Genomic DNA, 14193 nt, shown 5'->3' with positions numbered 1-14193 from the left:
ATGGTCATGGACAGCCTGGTCTGGCAGAAGGTGCTTGAGCAGGGGGGTTGGACCAAATCTCCAGAGGTCTCTTCCAACCTCAGCTATTCTATGATTCTGTGAACTCCTTAGTTCCTGTTGTTGCTCCAACACTTGATCGTTCTTTTTTATTTCTCATTGTTCTTTTAAGCCATATTTTGCAAACATGGAAGCTGAAGATAAGGATTCTTGCCAATATTCAAATAGGTTTTCTGTGAGGGTTGTAGAGATATTTAAACGTGAATATGAACCCCTATATAGCCAAAACTGGATGTGGGATGAAAAAAAGATGAAATGGTTCCCAAAAGTTTGCATATACCTACTGGCACTTTTTTTTTTTTTTTTTTTTGGTAGTATATTGATTCCATTAAACTTCTCAAGAAGGAAACAGGAGGAAAAGAGAAAGACAGGATATCTGATTTGAAAAGTTTATGCATGTCCTATATTTGTTTAATTTAGATTAAATATAAGAACACAAGTCATCTACATACTACTAGCATCTTATTTCCAGTTTGAATGTAGTTGAAATATAACACAGGAAGCAACACAGATTTTGCTTTGCTTTGTAAATGTTAGCAGACATGGAAAACGTTAGGTATTTTATGTGCGTGATATGGCCTGTCACATACCAGAAAATATAATCTTAGTAACTATGCTTCCTTCTGTCACTTAGTAGTAGGAGAAAGCTTAAGTCTTAAACTGTACTGAGTTGAGATGACACCTGTTATATTTGCAGCAGCAAATTCCAGTGTTTCAAACTCATATCGACCAAAAATAGCATTTTCTCCCACCATGAAACAAGCACATTTTTTTCTAGGGCTATTCTGACTCAAACTAGCCACAGGCACTTAGGTAGATTCCAAAACCGCTGTGGTTATGAGGCTCAAATATTTACAATATGACAAACTCTATATTCTTACATAATCATGAGCCAAAGTAACAAGGTATACTAACAAGACTCAACAGAGGTCAGTAGTTTGACCATTAGTCTATATAGCTTCTCTTCAGAGAGCAATTAATTTGCACTCATCTTAAGATTAAATGAATAATTCTCTGGTGATGTTACTGATTAGAAAGGCAACCTGAGATGGCCACTGCAGCCCAGAGTGACTAATGTGCACATATATAAAATCATGGATGGGATTCATCTCCCCTGCTTTGTATGGCTGTATAAACAGTTTTCCCCTAATCAAGATGAAAGACAAGTGTCACAAACCATCAGAAAAATCCAGGAATTGTGTAACTAACTTCAGCTTATATCGTTGTGGCATTAAAACCCATGTAAAATGTTTCATTTTTAAGAGACTATTAAGAGACTTCAGGTGAGCCTACTATATCCTAGACCCAAAACTTTAAACAGGGTACTTTCACTTTTGTATGTCATTTCCAAATACAGACAGTCCAAATGCTTACTGTACCAAACTGTTTTTTATTATTTCAAACAAAATTCTGTACAAAAACATACCAGGCAAAGAAATTCAGTGACTTCAGCAAACAGCACATGACAACTTACAGAATGCTTTAAGGTTTATATTTTTATTATACAAGTGACAAGTAGCTCTCCTCTGGGCTACCTAAAGATAAGGGTTCCTTGTTTGACAAATAACTGCAGGTAAGCATGTATTAACTTTATCTACTAAAGCTCAACAGAATGACCTGGAATCCACCTACACTTACCTATCTGAAAACGGCTAAGATGAAAGCAGTATTTTCCCTAATATACATTTGTAAATGTCCCCCCATTAAAAATGGAGTGTGTAAACAGTGGATTTTCTACTTCACAAACACGGTGTGATCACTGCTTCCAGAAGAAAGAAAAGGCTACTATCAATTTCTAATTCTGTTCCTGACAACAGTATAGTGATCTGCTGCTACAACTGCAGATATATGAAATGAACTCTCTAGTTGCAGTGGTATACAGTATCTCATGTGTAACAGTAGCTTCTATAGGTTCTAACAAGGTTTGAAACCTGGCAGTTCTGCTCAGAAATAAAGCCTAAGACAATTCCTATGCCAAAGAGTTTATAATCTTCATACTGCTTAAGGACTGAGTTCAATGACTAAATTTGTCACAGCACAGCTGAGTCTTAGCAGACCAAATATCTCTTCAGCATACTAAGAGTAAAGTTTTCAGGAGTGAAAATTGAAAGTTCCATGTGAATGCATGAAAATTCCAGTGACAGCACACAAACTGACTTACATACACAAGGATAAACACATACAAATCTGAATCTGTGCACAAGAACTGGAGTTTTCATGCATACATGCAAGCAAAGTACACAGAAATGAACACAGCTTCAGAATGTGACCTCTGCAAGAATATGTACAGCAACTACAGATCCCTCGAGAAACACTTAACAGAGCAAGAGCACTTTGCTGCTTTTGGCAAAATATTTCTATTCCATTTACTGGAAAATTTACTAGAAACTAGGAACAAACAACTCAGCAAGGAACTCAACTCCTTGAAGGGTCTATCATGTCTAAAAAACAATGAGGAGCAGTGAGCTGAAATATACTTCTGTGTTCGCTCTGAATGAGCTGATGACTATTACTATAAAGGAACTTGACTGAGTGCCTAGTAACAGCTCAACTCTTAAAACTTCTTTAAATTGTCCTTAGTCTGATGAGGACAATTTGACACTAGGGAAGTTTGCTGCTATGAAGTGTTTTGCTTTAAACCATTTTATATCAGTAAAAAAATTACTTACCAGTTAGAGCTGTCTCTAGCAGATAATATTTACCATGATATAGTCACACTGACAAATCATTTTCTATTTAAGTCAAGGCATTAGAATTTGCTCTTTCCCTTTCTAAACCTAATAAAATTATACAGACTCAAAATCCGGCAATGGTCTTAGAATACATTTCAAGTTTATTTATACTGAACTTGAAAAAGGGTAATAATTTCTCAGTAGTGGAAAGATAAAGGCTGTACTAAATAAATGAGGTAAAATGACCTCTTTCACAATACATATTTGGATGTCAGCCAGTCTGTAATTCTTGGAATCAGGGGTTTCTCATCTTCCATTTAATACAGGAAAGACAACACATTTCATGAGGGTGATGAACATTCAGGTTACCTTCTATTCATACAAATTTGATGAGCTATTGTAAAATTAAGTGACTAAAAACCTGTGCATATGTTTTTTTAAAACACATCCAATATTTGAATTTTATTTTCACTTATATTAACTTTCTCCTCCTTTAAAGTTTCACTTCTCTGGTAATTATTCAATATTTCAGTTTATTTGATCTCCATTTTGTCTTTACTACTTATTTCTGTGGAATAGAAGGTTGAGGATTAAAATGCACAGATTGACTGTTGTAGGTGTAGCTGAAGTATCTAAGTAAAAAAGTATTTTAAAAGTCAAAAGATAAAGGCTAGCATTAAAACTTAGGCTGCACTATATAAAGTCAGTCAGGTTATGACTACAAGTTCATATGTTTTAGCAATGTGAAGAAAATGGTTATGTAAATACACACAAGTATTAACATCAAACAGTATTAAATTATGTAAACATACACATCTTCTGTGGTCAATACAAGCATCTACTTGTCTCAGGATACTACTGCAGCATAGCTCGGATTTGTTTTGAAGTAGATTCATCATTCAGGTGTTTTGTAGTGAACCTAAAAATTACAAGCGCGTATTAGAACAGCATTTTGTAAAATAAGTATGGCTTAGAAAAGTGAATACTTCAATGCCTGTTTTGGAAATGAAAAGAGTTTTACTACATATTTAAAGACACTTATATGTAGTCACTGACCACTGGAACTTTACTGCTAATAGTCTGTCAGGTCTTCTTTACCTTCAAGATATCTTTCAATAAATGATTCCCTGTTAGTAGGTAGAGAATTGTGGCCTCAAGCCAACACTCACAGTAACTTCAGTGCAGCAAGTACGCTAATTTAAATTTAAAAGATGGGTCTGCAGTCAAAAACATCTGTGATTGAGCAGGAAACTGAATTCAAATCTTATTTCAAGGACAGCACTTGATACTGTTTACCATTTTTCTACTACATTATCATAATTTTTTGCAGGAATTCTCTCTTTCTTATCTTTTTTTTTTTTTTTTTTACTTAGAGACCTCAAAAGAAAAAAAAAAACATGGAAAGACATAGGAATTAGGGTGAAAACTACAAAAGGATTTAGGAAGCTAGGTTAAATTTTGGCAGTACCTAGAAGCTTAATTTTAAGAGCAAGTTTCTTAAAGGTTCTGTACCTTTGCGTCTCCTGATGTATCATTACCTAGAGGGTTTTTTATTTTGTTTTAGTTTAATTTTTTTAAACCAGCAGAGTTTGGTTAGTGGTGAGTTACACTTCTGGGAATATCCTGGGAGGACTGAAGAGCCTTAGGGTATTTTTTTTTTCCATTTAAGAGCAAACATTCTCCACTGTTTATGTTCCTAGAGAGACCAATCATCACATAAGCTCAAAACATATCTGATACTTGTAGGATTTAGCTCCATATCAACTCTAATTCAACAGGCATGATCAGCAAAGATGGAGGTGGTTATGACTGCAATTCTCACTCTATCCAATAGTTCAACAGCTAGAGAATTCAATATAGCTGTGATACAAAATACTAAACTTGGTACCATGCCTCCCTCCTCATTTTCAGGGAAGTCCCCCCACTATGTCTTGCTTCCCAAGACTGCACCTTAACCACTTAGCTACAGGACTGGGATTTACGTTGCTGTCTTCTTGAAGTGGTACTATTTAGCAGAATTTAAAAAAAATGGTTTACTAGATCATAGGGAAATTGAGAAGGGAAATAGCAAGGGTATTTACAGGAGAAACAGAAGTTCCACTCTTAGCTTAGAAAGTGTTCTAACCACTGGGGGGTATTTTAATAAAAGAAAAAAATGTTAGCAGTGCCTTAAAAGGAAACTGACACTCTCTATTCAATCTGTCTAAAACACACTCCAATGCAGGAATAGATAAGTAGTTACTTAAATTTGCAGCTTCTCTCTCCCACTCCCTCCTCAGACTTCCACCTTGTCTCCTTTACTGGGTCTGCACAGAGCGCTAATTATTTGCGTCCAGTTTTGAGGACTTCAGTTTTTGATAATACACACAGCTTAGGCAAATATTTCAAATTCTAAAGTCTGTTCTAAGAAAGTGTCTAAAAATTAGTTGTCAAGCATCACATTAGTTTTTAGAATAGCTCCAGGTGATTTGTCAGAAGTGACTTAAGAAGTCTACAGGAGAGCCAACAGTGAAATCTCTGTCATCTAACTAACTTTCCTATAACTAAAGTAATCCCATTACATTCAGTGTTTTGGTGCTGTCTGTAACCAATAAAGACAGAAAAGTAATTCAACCAATCTTAGAAAGAAATAGTATAAAACACTCTCTGAAGATGCCAGTTTCTTCTTACTGAGTATAACAAGAGCCTAGAAAACTACCTTAGACCTAATGTTTACCTTTTAGTTGGTGAAATTGTTAGGCTATTAAACCAACCTTTACTCTGAATGGGGCATTACGACTTCCAATATTCATGCTCATTGCCTATCGAAGTGAAATGGAGCTGAAAGGTATTAATTTTACTTAAGAAAACCCGAGGTGAAACACCTGAAAGGACATTTTTTAAAATAATACGAGCTTCTTAGGTGAAGAGAGTCCTGAATACAAAGAGTTTGGGAAAGAAAAAGAGGAATTTGTTAAGGCTGAATCAAACAATTATCCCATACATACCTGAGAGCATTGAGAAGTCCTTCTACAGTGTCAGGTGGCTGTTCCTTTAAAACTTTTATGCAACCCTTCATCTGGGAACAGAAGCATGCCACTATTGAACAATAATATATAAATTGCACTAGCTGAAAACAAGGAAAAATTTCACCAATGATAGGCAGCTTAATTTTTTAGTGAGTGTTAATGCTGTTCTGTGAGACACGAGAAAGGCATTATAACTTATTAAAAGCTATTTTAAGTTAGAAGTCTAACTTTAGAGAAAACAATGTCTACTTTAGAGTATAGACACACATATATATACACACACGCACACTTTATTAACTATATATTTAACCTTGCACATGATTTCTCCAATTCAAACTTAAAAATAAAAAATCAGGAACAGCTAGCTGATAGAAGCTAAAACTTGTGAGACTTGTAAAGAGTTCCATGTCATTGCTTTTAGCATCTATCAGAAGAGATGCTTCAAGCTTGACTTTGATTTTTGTGCTTGCACACAGGAAAGTAATTTCCATTATTCAGTTTGTAGTTGTAAATCTAACTGGTGATAACTTATGGTGACAAGATGTTTGATTTTAAATACCACAATAAAAGAACATCCACCTTGGAGACTAAAAATCAGACTGAAAACACTGTCCAAATTTACAAAAGACGAAAGAAAACACAGAAAGCAGAGGCTGAACTCATCTGACCAAATAAACTGACTCCCTATACAGTCAATAAAGAGAAAAAAGAAATTCCTCCAATCTATTCAGATTATATTTTCAGATATGGTGAATCATAACGCAAAAGTGCCTATTTCTTCCCATTGCTATGAAGATATCTAATAGTTATTCAAAAGTTAGCCTAGATGAATTCCATCTTATTTAAAATGACAGATGAAGATGAGGCAGAGCCAAGATCCGAGCCGTCTAATTGTCCAAGTCACATTACAGTGCTAAATCTACTGTTTTCTTTGTAGCTAAACAGCAACTCTGCCTTATTATGGAAGTGGATGATTAAATAGCTAACTGGAGTCCAAGTATTTGCCAATCAAAATTATTTGGAAAACATAACGCTCACCCTTCTGCTCAATGACTAGCCTAACAGCCACAGGCCAGCTAGTTCATTTCTACCTGTAAGATAAAGCTAGCTATGCAAATACCAGATCAGATGAAATTCTCAAGGCAGCAGCACATATTGTTAGATAACAAAGTTACTTCTCCTAAACCAGAGACACTCAAGACTATGTTCACATCACTCATTACAGGTTTAGATGCTCTACCAGATCAGGCCTAAACTTGAAAGGGAATAAAAATTCAAATTATTTATTTTCATTTTGTTAGAATCCATAAAGCGCTCAAAGGAGAGAAGCAGTTAGGACATCTAAGCCAGGTGCCTGTAATTAACAGCTTGAAATACAGTTTCCGACCACAAAAGAATAGGGGAAGGATAATTTGCTCCATTGTCCCTGAACTTCTCTTGAAATGGCTCCCAAGAAGTGACCAGTCTGCAGAAAAGAGTTGTTTTTCATAGTAAAACCAACCCATCATCTGAAATATTGCAAGAGTTTTTTTGTTAGAGAAGGCTCACTAAACTAATTAAGCAAATAAAGATTTGGGACTGTGTATTCATTTTTAAAAACTGAGCTGTACATGTCATACCTCCTAATAGAAGTGCTTCCTTTCCACTTTACATCTCTATCCTGTAGGATTACAGGGCTTTACGATAAATGTGAAAAGCAAAGCACAAACACTGTACATTTGGTCCTAACAAATATTTTACTTATATAGGAGCATAGCCCTCTAGACAAGAGACTGAACTAAAAGTCAGGAAGTCTGCATTCAATTCCCAGGTTTTATCTGCTGCACGACCTTAGGCAAATCAGTTCTCCTCTTTGTAGCATAGCTTTCCTTCTGAAAAACAGAGTCAAACAAGAGATGCAGTAAAATACTGATATCTGCAAATGAAAAATGCTAAGGATGACTCCCAAAATTAATAATATATATATATTTCTGTATACATTGAAGTAGGTTATCTTGTAAAGGGAAAGGCTCTTAACATCTTTTTCATGAATTGCAGCTTCTGCAAATTTCTGTTGAGATACACGTTTCAGGAGACTCAGGTTTGTAAAAACATTAAAAACAAGTAGCGCTGGTAGAGTATTTCTCTGTGTGTGTCTATCAGATGAAAAAATAACATTGATTTCCCTGTGTCTGGTCACACCAAAACTAAAACTAAAGGCTCATTATCAACATAACAATAAGAACATTTCGGTTCTGCTACTTTAGATCTCAGACAAAGCAAAGACAATGTAGAATATTTGCTTGTTTACAATAGAATTATTGCCAAAAGTGAGCATTTCAGAGTAAATTACATGATTAATAAAAATTATGACAGCAGAACTTATTCCAGGGTAGGTGTAATACAAAGTTATTTTAGTGTAACTGTACAGTTGGCAGGAGAGAGCAGAGCTAACAAAGACAAATGAGTATGTGTGTAAGGAAGAAAATATAAAGAAAAAAACATGACCTTTATTTTAATTTCAAATAAGCTGATATATGAAAGTATGTAGGTGAAGATGAATTTAAATTTTGCCATTCAAAAGCTATTAAAATGATTTATACAAAAAGCATAAGCTTGAGCTGAAAAAAATCTAGACGAGTGTTCCCAGACTTATAGAGTATTAAAAAGTCATTCTTACATCAATCTTTGATGTCTTTGAGAAAGCTCCCACAGGGTGAACATGATCGTACAGAATAATAACTCCCACCATTACTCGCATGCAGAACATAAGAGTCTCTTCACTGGTGAATCTACTCCTGTACTCTCTGGAAAACAGAGCAAAAGAAAAAAAAAAAAAAAAAAAGTCTTGACTGTTTTTAACTGGACAATTTTGCAAACTAGACTATCAATGCATGAACTCTAAATATTTAAGGCTGAAGAAGAATCTTAATAATATTTTACAGAAATCAAATGTCAGTGGGATCGCTGAACTGCTTAAATCCTCGCCAATTTAGAAAGCAAGCTAGGAAACAGAGATATGTAACCCCCTTCTAACACTCTCAAAAAGTTCAGATTCTCACATCTCTGAAGCCATCAGTCTTGGACGTTTTACCAAAGGCTTCAATAGTTCACGAAATATGATGGAGACTGACTATATTTTTGTTTACTCTTAGAAATGTAACATACTAGGACCTCAAATAAAGGCTGCTCCTTTTGCCTAAATTCCCACTTTGAAACAGCTAACATTTCTAATGTCAGGCGCTAGTAAGCTCAGGGCTTCATGTAGGTGGGACTGCCTTCACATGCATCTCACATGAAGGCAACTTCAAGAACCCAGGTCCCCTAAGAATCTAAAATGTGGAGGCCAGTTATGCAGAACTGGATAGAACTCATGCCACAGAGTTTTTCCTTGATTTTTTCAGTACCAAAACAATCATACTGATGGCACAGTTAAAACAGTTCCTATCAGCTCTAATCCCTGAAATCATCAGGAAATCAAAAATGAACTACAGTACAGAAGCAGCCTAAAAAACACAATGCATTCACTGTTCTCCTAACAAGTATTATTGAGTAGATGACACATTACTAAGTGATATATACATTTATCTACTGTTATTCATTGGTTTTCAATATAAAACTTTTTTTTTTTACTTAAACATTTCAATAAAACATTAGAAGCTATATTATGCTACCTCTCAATTTATTAGGACTTCATTTTTCTTCCTCTGTTTACATAGCACAGTATTGTAACATGACCAGAATAAAAGGCTACGGACATCTAGATATGAAAATGTTTGATTATCATACAATTAGAACTAGATAGCAAATAACATAGTCATTTATTTTTATCTTCTGTTGGATGAATCACAACTTTTCATTTCTCTAGCCATACAATAAGCTTACAGAACCAGGTTAGACTTCAGTGACTACTTCTAAGATGTCCCTGGACTGTGAGATGACTCCCATCTACATATACGTCTCCAGAATTTTCATAACACACAAGTGATAACCTCAACAATTCTACTCCTTACATGGCATCATGAGCAAGTGCTTCAAAGACAGAAAGACTACCTTCAGTAACCCCACTGGCTCTACCTGTACTAGTAAATAGGAAAGCAACTCCAGAGTTTCCATACAGCTGAACATTCTCATAACCACGGTAAGTTGGCTCCATTCGAAAAAGATCTCCTCAGAACTGTCTCTGTGTATCATCTGGGAAAGTGCTATTTGGAAGAGCCAAAATCTTGCCCCTAAGTGTGCTAATAACTTAACAGCTTGGGCAATCGAGGGGCAGTACTTGCCTTATGACCCCGGTTAGCTTGTTTGTAAGAAGACACAGACACTGAAGCCTATATGCTTAAGATTACACTTGTTACAACCGTTTGTTGAAATACAGCCTGACCATTAAGCCTTCTTTAACAAAATTCAGTGCTGATTAATGAAAAACATCAAAGGCGGTTAAAACAGGAGACAAAGCTTTCTAACACCAGATCATGCTTTGTATACAAAAAATTGACTATCCTAGGTGGTTCTGTAAAATACAGTGTAATTCCTCTCATACAAGAAAAGTAAGATTTAATGCAAAACTTACGGTGTTTCCAACATGACTTTACATACACTAGCCATAGTACTTAGACAGTCCGTTGTATTCTCAATTGGTAAGGTTTTGTTCTAGAAGGGTTAGAAAACAGCCACCGTTCAATAAACCATCTTATAAAACTAAAATTAAGAATGCATTGTACCTTTTCTCTCCCATTACCTACTTCTGACACAAAATATGTAGTTGCATTACTGAGTGTTTTCAGCATTGGTGTGGCTTCCGCATAAAACAGAGACATCCTATTGGCCATTTCATTGTTTACTTCATTTTCAATGTCTAGCTGATGAAAACATGAGGGGAAAAAAAAAGTTAGTAAAACTCTTAAAGTTTCCAGCAGCAAGAAAATATGTAGTACATGCTCATGTCAGCAAGCAGACTGTCGCATGAATAGCTCCAGTCTAATCACTTGACCCGGACTGCTGATTAACTGTGTGAAGGAGAGAACATGACAGCTAGAGAATCAAAAGAAAAAAGCATTATCACAGCTGGCATAAATGCACACTGGTAAATACCTCAGTGTGAACAGCCTATCAAACAGCCTATCAGCCTATTTACTTACATGCATATTGTTTATTCTGTTGCGACTTATTGTCCGCCTGTAGTAACTGAAGTCATTCTGAATTGCTGGATTTCTCATCTTAAAGGAAGATAGGAAATAAATCAGTTTCAGGTGTTCAAAATATATGGAAAAAAAATCAGCACATATTAAAAGATTTTATTAACCTTAAGTTCATCAAAACGAAGAGTAAAATGTAAGATTTCTGCAAATTCTTTAGCTAGAGCCTGTTCCCGTTCCAGGTGTTGAGTTGGAGTATAAGGTGGGCACGTCAAGGACTCCAGTAAGCTCTGCAGGGCTTTCTCTGAATAAGAGTTAGAAGCAAAAATTTATTCAGTCCACATTACAACAATTTTTAAAGTAAGTTTATAAATATACTTTGTCAGGAGGGAAGGAACCTTTGAATATGCAGAGGCCTGACAGGAATGTTTTTTCTTACTATTCTAAGGCAAAAAACATTTGTCAGACACCTGCCTCTTCAGTCTCTCTGCCATTTTCTCTCCATTTTGTACCACTGAGCTCTTTTCTTCCCTTTCTTATCCTAACATCCTTTAGCTAGGTTTCCTATCAAAAATGCTACAGCAAGCATTTTTCCTCCATCCAATTGTTCTACCCTTTTTCTTTCATTCTCCTCTGTTGGCCATCAGTTCAGGGCAGAGATGGTTCTGGTATGTTACTAAAATTGTACTCTTAGCCACAGACAGCAATGGGGTCCAGTTCCTGCAGCTATAATTACTAGCATTACTCAAAAAGTGACAGACTTGGTAAACAGGATGTCACTGTAGGAGAACTGCCTTGTACTGGGGGCTCTTCCACTTTGTCAGTTTTTGCACACTGGTTCTCCTCCAGATTCCTAATTCAAGGTGTAATTAGATGATCTGCAAAGGGCCGGGGGGAGTGGCGTGGCAGATATGGAAATGGCAAAGCCAGCTTACAATATGCCCAACTTTGGATTTTCACCCTGTGAGACAGTTTTTTGACACTTCCCTCTTTCCATTATCCCTTCAAAAAAGTCTCAAAATATTTTCAGTTTTCATTCTTTTTAAAATTCTGATCTCTTCAAGAACTCAATTTACAAAAAATTAAACTGCATTAGTGCAAAAAAGAGCAGTGAAGTGCAGAACCATAATGCACCAGAGAAATGTTACAGAGTTACAATCACACACACTGCTTGTTACTCTTCAGTACAGATAGCACAGATTGAAGTGATGAAGGGACAAGCCATAATAATTTTGAAATTAAAGATTAAAAATATGCTCTGATAAATGTAAATTGCAGGCAAATGTCTGTTGATAAACAACTTTTCAAAGATTAATGGAAAAAGAAACTTCATATATCTGTACATATAGAGTAACCTAATAAAACAGATGTACTGAAACAGCGCTCACCTAATCTGAGTGAAAACTCATAAAAGCGCTTCAGCCTTACAACCAGAGGACATACTGAATTCCATGCTTTTTCTTGCAGCTGGATATCATTGGGGTTTTGTATTGCCTGAAATGAAAATGCCACTGTGAAGAACGAAGACCCGTGAATGATAAGCAAAAGGTGGTTCAGAAGTTTTCTAGCACATTCTTTTGGAAAATAAGTATTGTAAAACCATGAACAAATGACATTGCACAGGAACAGAAAATTAGTAAATCCAAAAAACACCATTATTTTCTACCTTCTCTCTCCCCCTCTTTAACACAGGGGCTTAATATTCTTTGTTCAAGTGCAACACTGACATACAGGAACGTTTTCACCCGTTTTTGGGGGAAAAATATGGCAGAAGCATCAGGGAAGTCCTCTTGTATGACTACTGGCTGCAGAAAGGTATTTTAAGGTTTTAATGCTTTTGAAATCTGCAACATATTTATGTTCGTAAGTAACCAACAGCTGGCACTAACAGTAATTGTGAGGTTGATGCAAGAAAAGATTTGGTTGGTTTAGAAAAATTGTAACTTACAGGACTGATTTCCTAGAATAAGAGACCTGCAAAGTTCAAATAACATTGTAATTTACTGCGTTTCATTCTTTTATTTACAGAGAAGAGCAGCTATTAACTTTTTCTTCATAGTGCATTTCTGACATCTGAATATTATTTCTTCCATATCCTCAATTTTGACTTTTACAGTAAGATGTGAAATAATGAGCATGAAACTGTGTTTCTCAAAGAGGAAAATAATTACTAATTACTAATAGTAAACCCAAAAAGAAGTTCAGCAGCCATCATTTAAAGATTTGACATTATGGCTTCACATTCAATATTACATATAATCTGTAACATGTTTTCCAAATACAATTTTAATGAACATTTTCATATAGTTTCACAGAATGTGCCTGGATACAAAACTAAACAAGGAACACATCGAGTTTTGCTTGATTTTGCTTCCAAAAAACTGTCATTAACTTTAAGCAACATACATCTCTAATTTCTTGTCCAGCTCCTTTGTAAGCCTGAAGGTCTGCAAGCATACTTTCTGAGTCCTGTAAAACTGCACTGATCTGATTCCATACTTCCCTTTCTCCATCTGTGGGCTGTGCATCTAAGAAACATAAAAGTAAAAGGCGCAAAGTCAAAAGGTAAGTGCAGTACAAATTCTACATAGCATTATATCCAACTTCACTGTTTGTAACTTCATTGTGATTCTGTAATTTTACTGCAGTGCAATTCTGCATCAGAAAGTAAAAACAAAGTTTGTACTTTCTAGTCCAAGGGGATAAAATCCCCCAAGGTTTACCATAAAGTTTTTTCTATCAGTTTTGGTAAGTTATTGCTCAGAATGGCTCTTCTGAAAAACAAGCAATTAAATCAATTTAAAAGTGAAGCAGAATCATAAAACAACGTTATTACGAAATTCAGTAATGCATCAGTCCTTTAGTAAAAAATGCCCCTTTGTTTCATCAGCTCTACAACTTGACTACAAAAGGTTGTTCCGATTTCTTGCAGCTTGGGAATAAAACCAGACCTTTCAGTGGATGCAGCAGGGGAATACCACGCGCCTTCAACTTTCCTCCAGTTGATACAACTTCTCTTACTAAGCAAATGTATTTCTCCTTTCACCGAACACAGATATAGTACTGTTAAAAATAAGTACTCTCCTTAAGTCTGTCAGATATCATTGCTGCTACTAAAATAAATCCAGCTCTGTTAATGATCAATTTGTTTTCAGGGTGGGAGTGACCTGTAGACCTTAATTATTCCGAAAAAAGGATATTTTCAAGTGGACAGATCAATTTTCCCATTCAAATCCCACTGAATGGGATTTTCACGGCAGTGTGACACCAGGTAATGAAGTCATCTCCGGCATGTGGACATGCAAGACAAGGCAGAAAATCTTCTACCTTTTTTTCGAT

At 35.7% G+C, this 14193-nt stretch overlaps 1 protein-coding gene across 20 annotated transcripts in view; it reads right to left on the bottom strand.

Moving 5' to 3' along the window:
* Window positions 1–1427: 1427 nt before the first annotated feature.
* CYRIA (CYFIP related Rac1 interactor A) overlaps window positions 1428–14193 on the bottom strand; it is a 60378-nt gene continuing 47612 nt past the window's right edge. For 17 of the 20 annotated variants that reach the window (XM_009676837.2, XM_009676834.2, XM_068937135.1 and 14 more), the window contains 9 exons: window positions 13261–13382; window positions 12243–12348; window positions 11022–11158; window positions 10858–10935; window positions 10462–10578; window positions 10290–10369; window positions 8397–8523; window positions 5717–5787; window positions 1428–3648 (listed from right to left, as the gene is read on the bottom strand). In XM_009676837.2, the coding sequence (XP_009675132.1) occupies window positions 3585–3648; window positions 5717–5787; window positions 8397–8523; window positions 10290–10369; window positions 10462–10578; window positions 10858–10935; window positions 11022–11158; window positions 12243–12348; window positions 13261–13382 (902 nt within the window). In that variant the 3' untranslated portion in view covers window positions 1428–3584. Of the gene's footprint in view, window positions 3649–5716; window positions 5808–8396; window positions 8524–10289; window positions 10370–10461; window positions 10579–10857; window positions 10936–11021; window positions 11159–12242; window positions 12349–13260; window positions 13383–14193 lie in introns of all 20 variants that reach the window. The other 3 variants (XR_011140043.1, XR_011140042.1, XR_011140044.1) reach the window with 1 other exon arrangement.

Source organism: Struthio camelus, chromosome 3 (assembly GCF_040807025.1).
Source record: "Struthio camelus isolate bStrCam1 chromosome 3, bStrCam1.hap1, whole genome shotgun sequence".
NCBI lineage: Eukaryota > Metazoa > Chordata > Aves > Struthioniformes > Struthionidae > Struthio > Struthio camelus.
The sequence above is the reverse complement of the archived record's forward strand: the minus strand, read 5'-3'. Positions and strand labels throughout refer to the sequence as shown.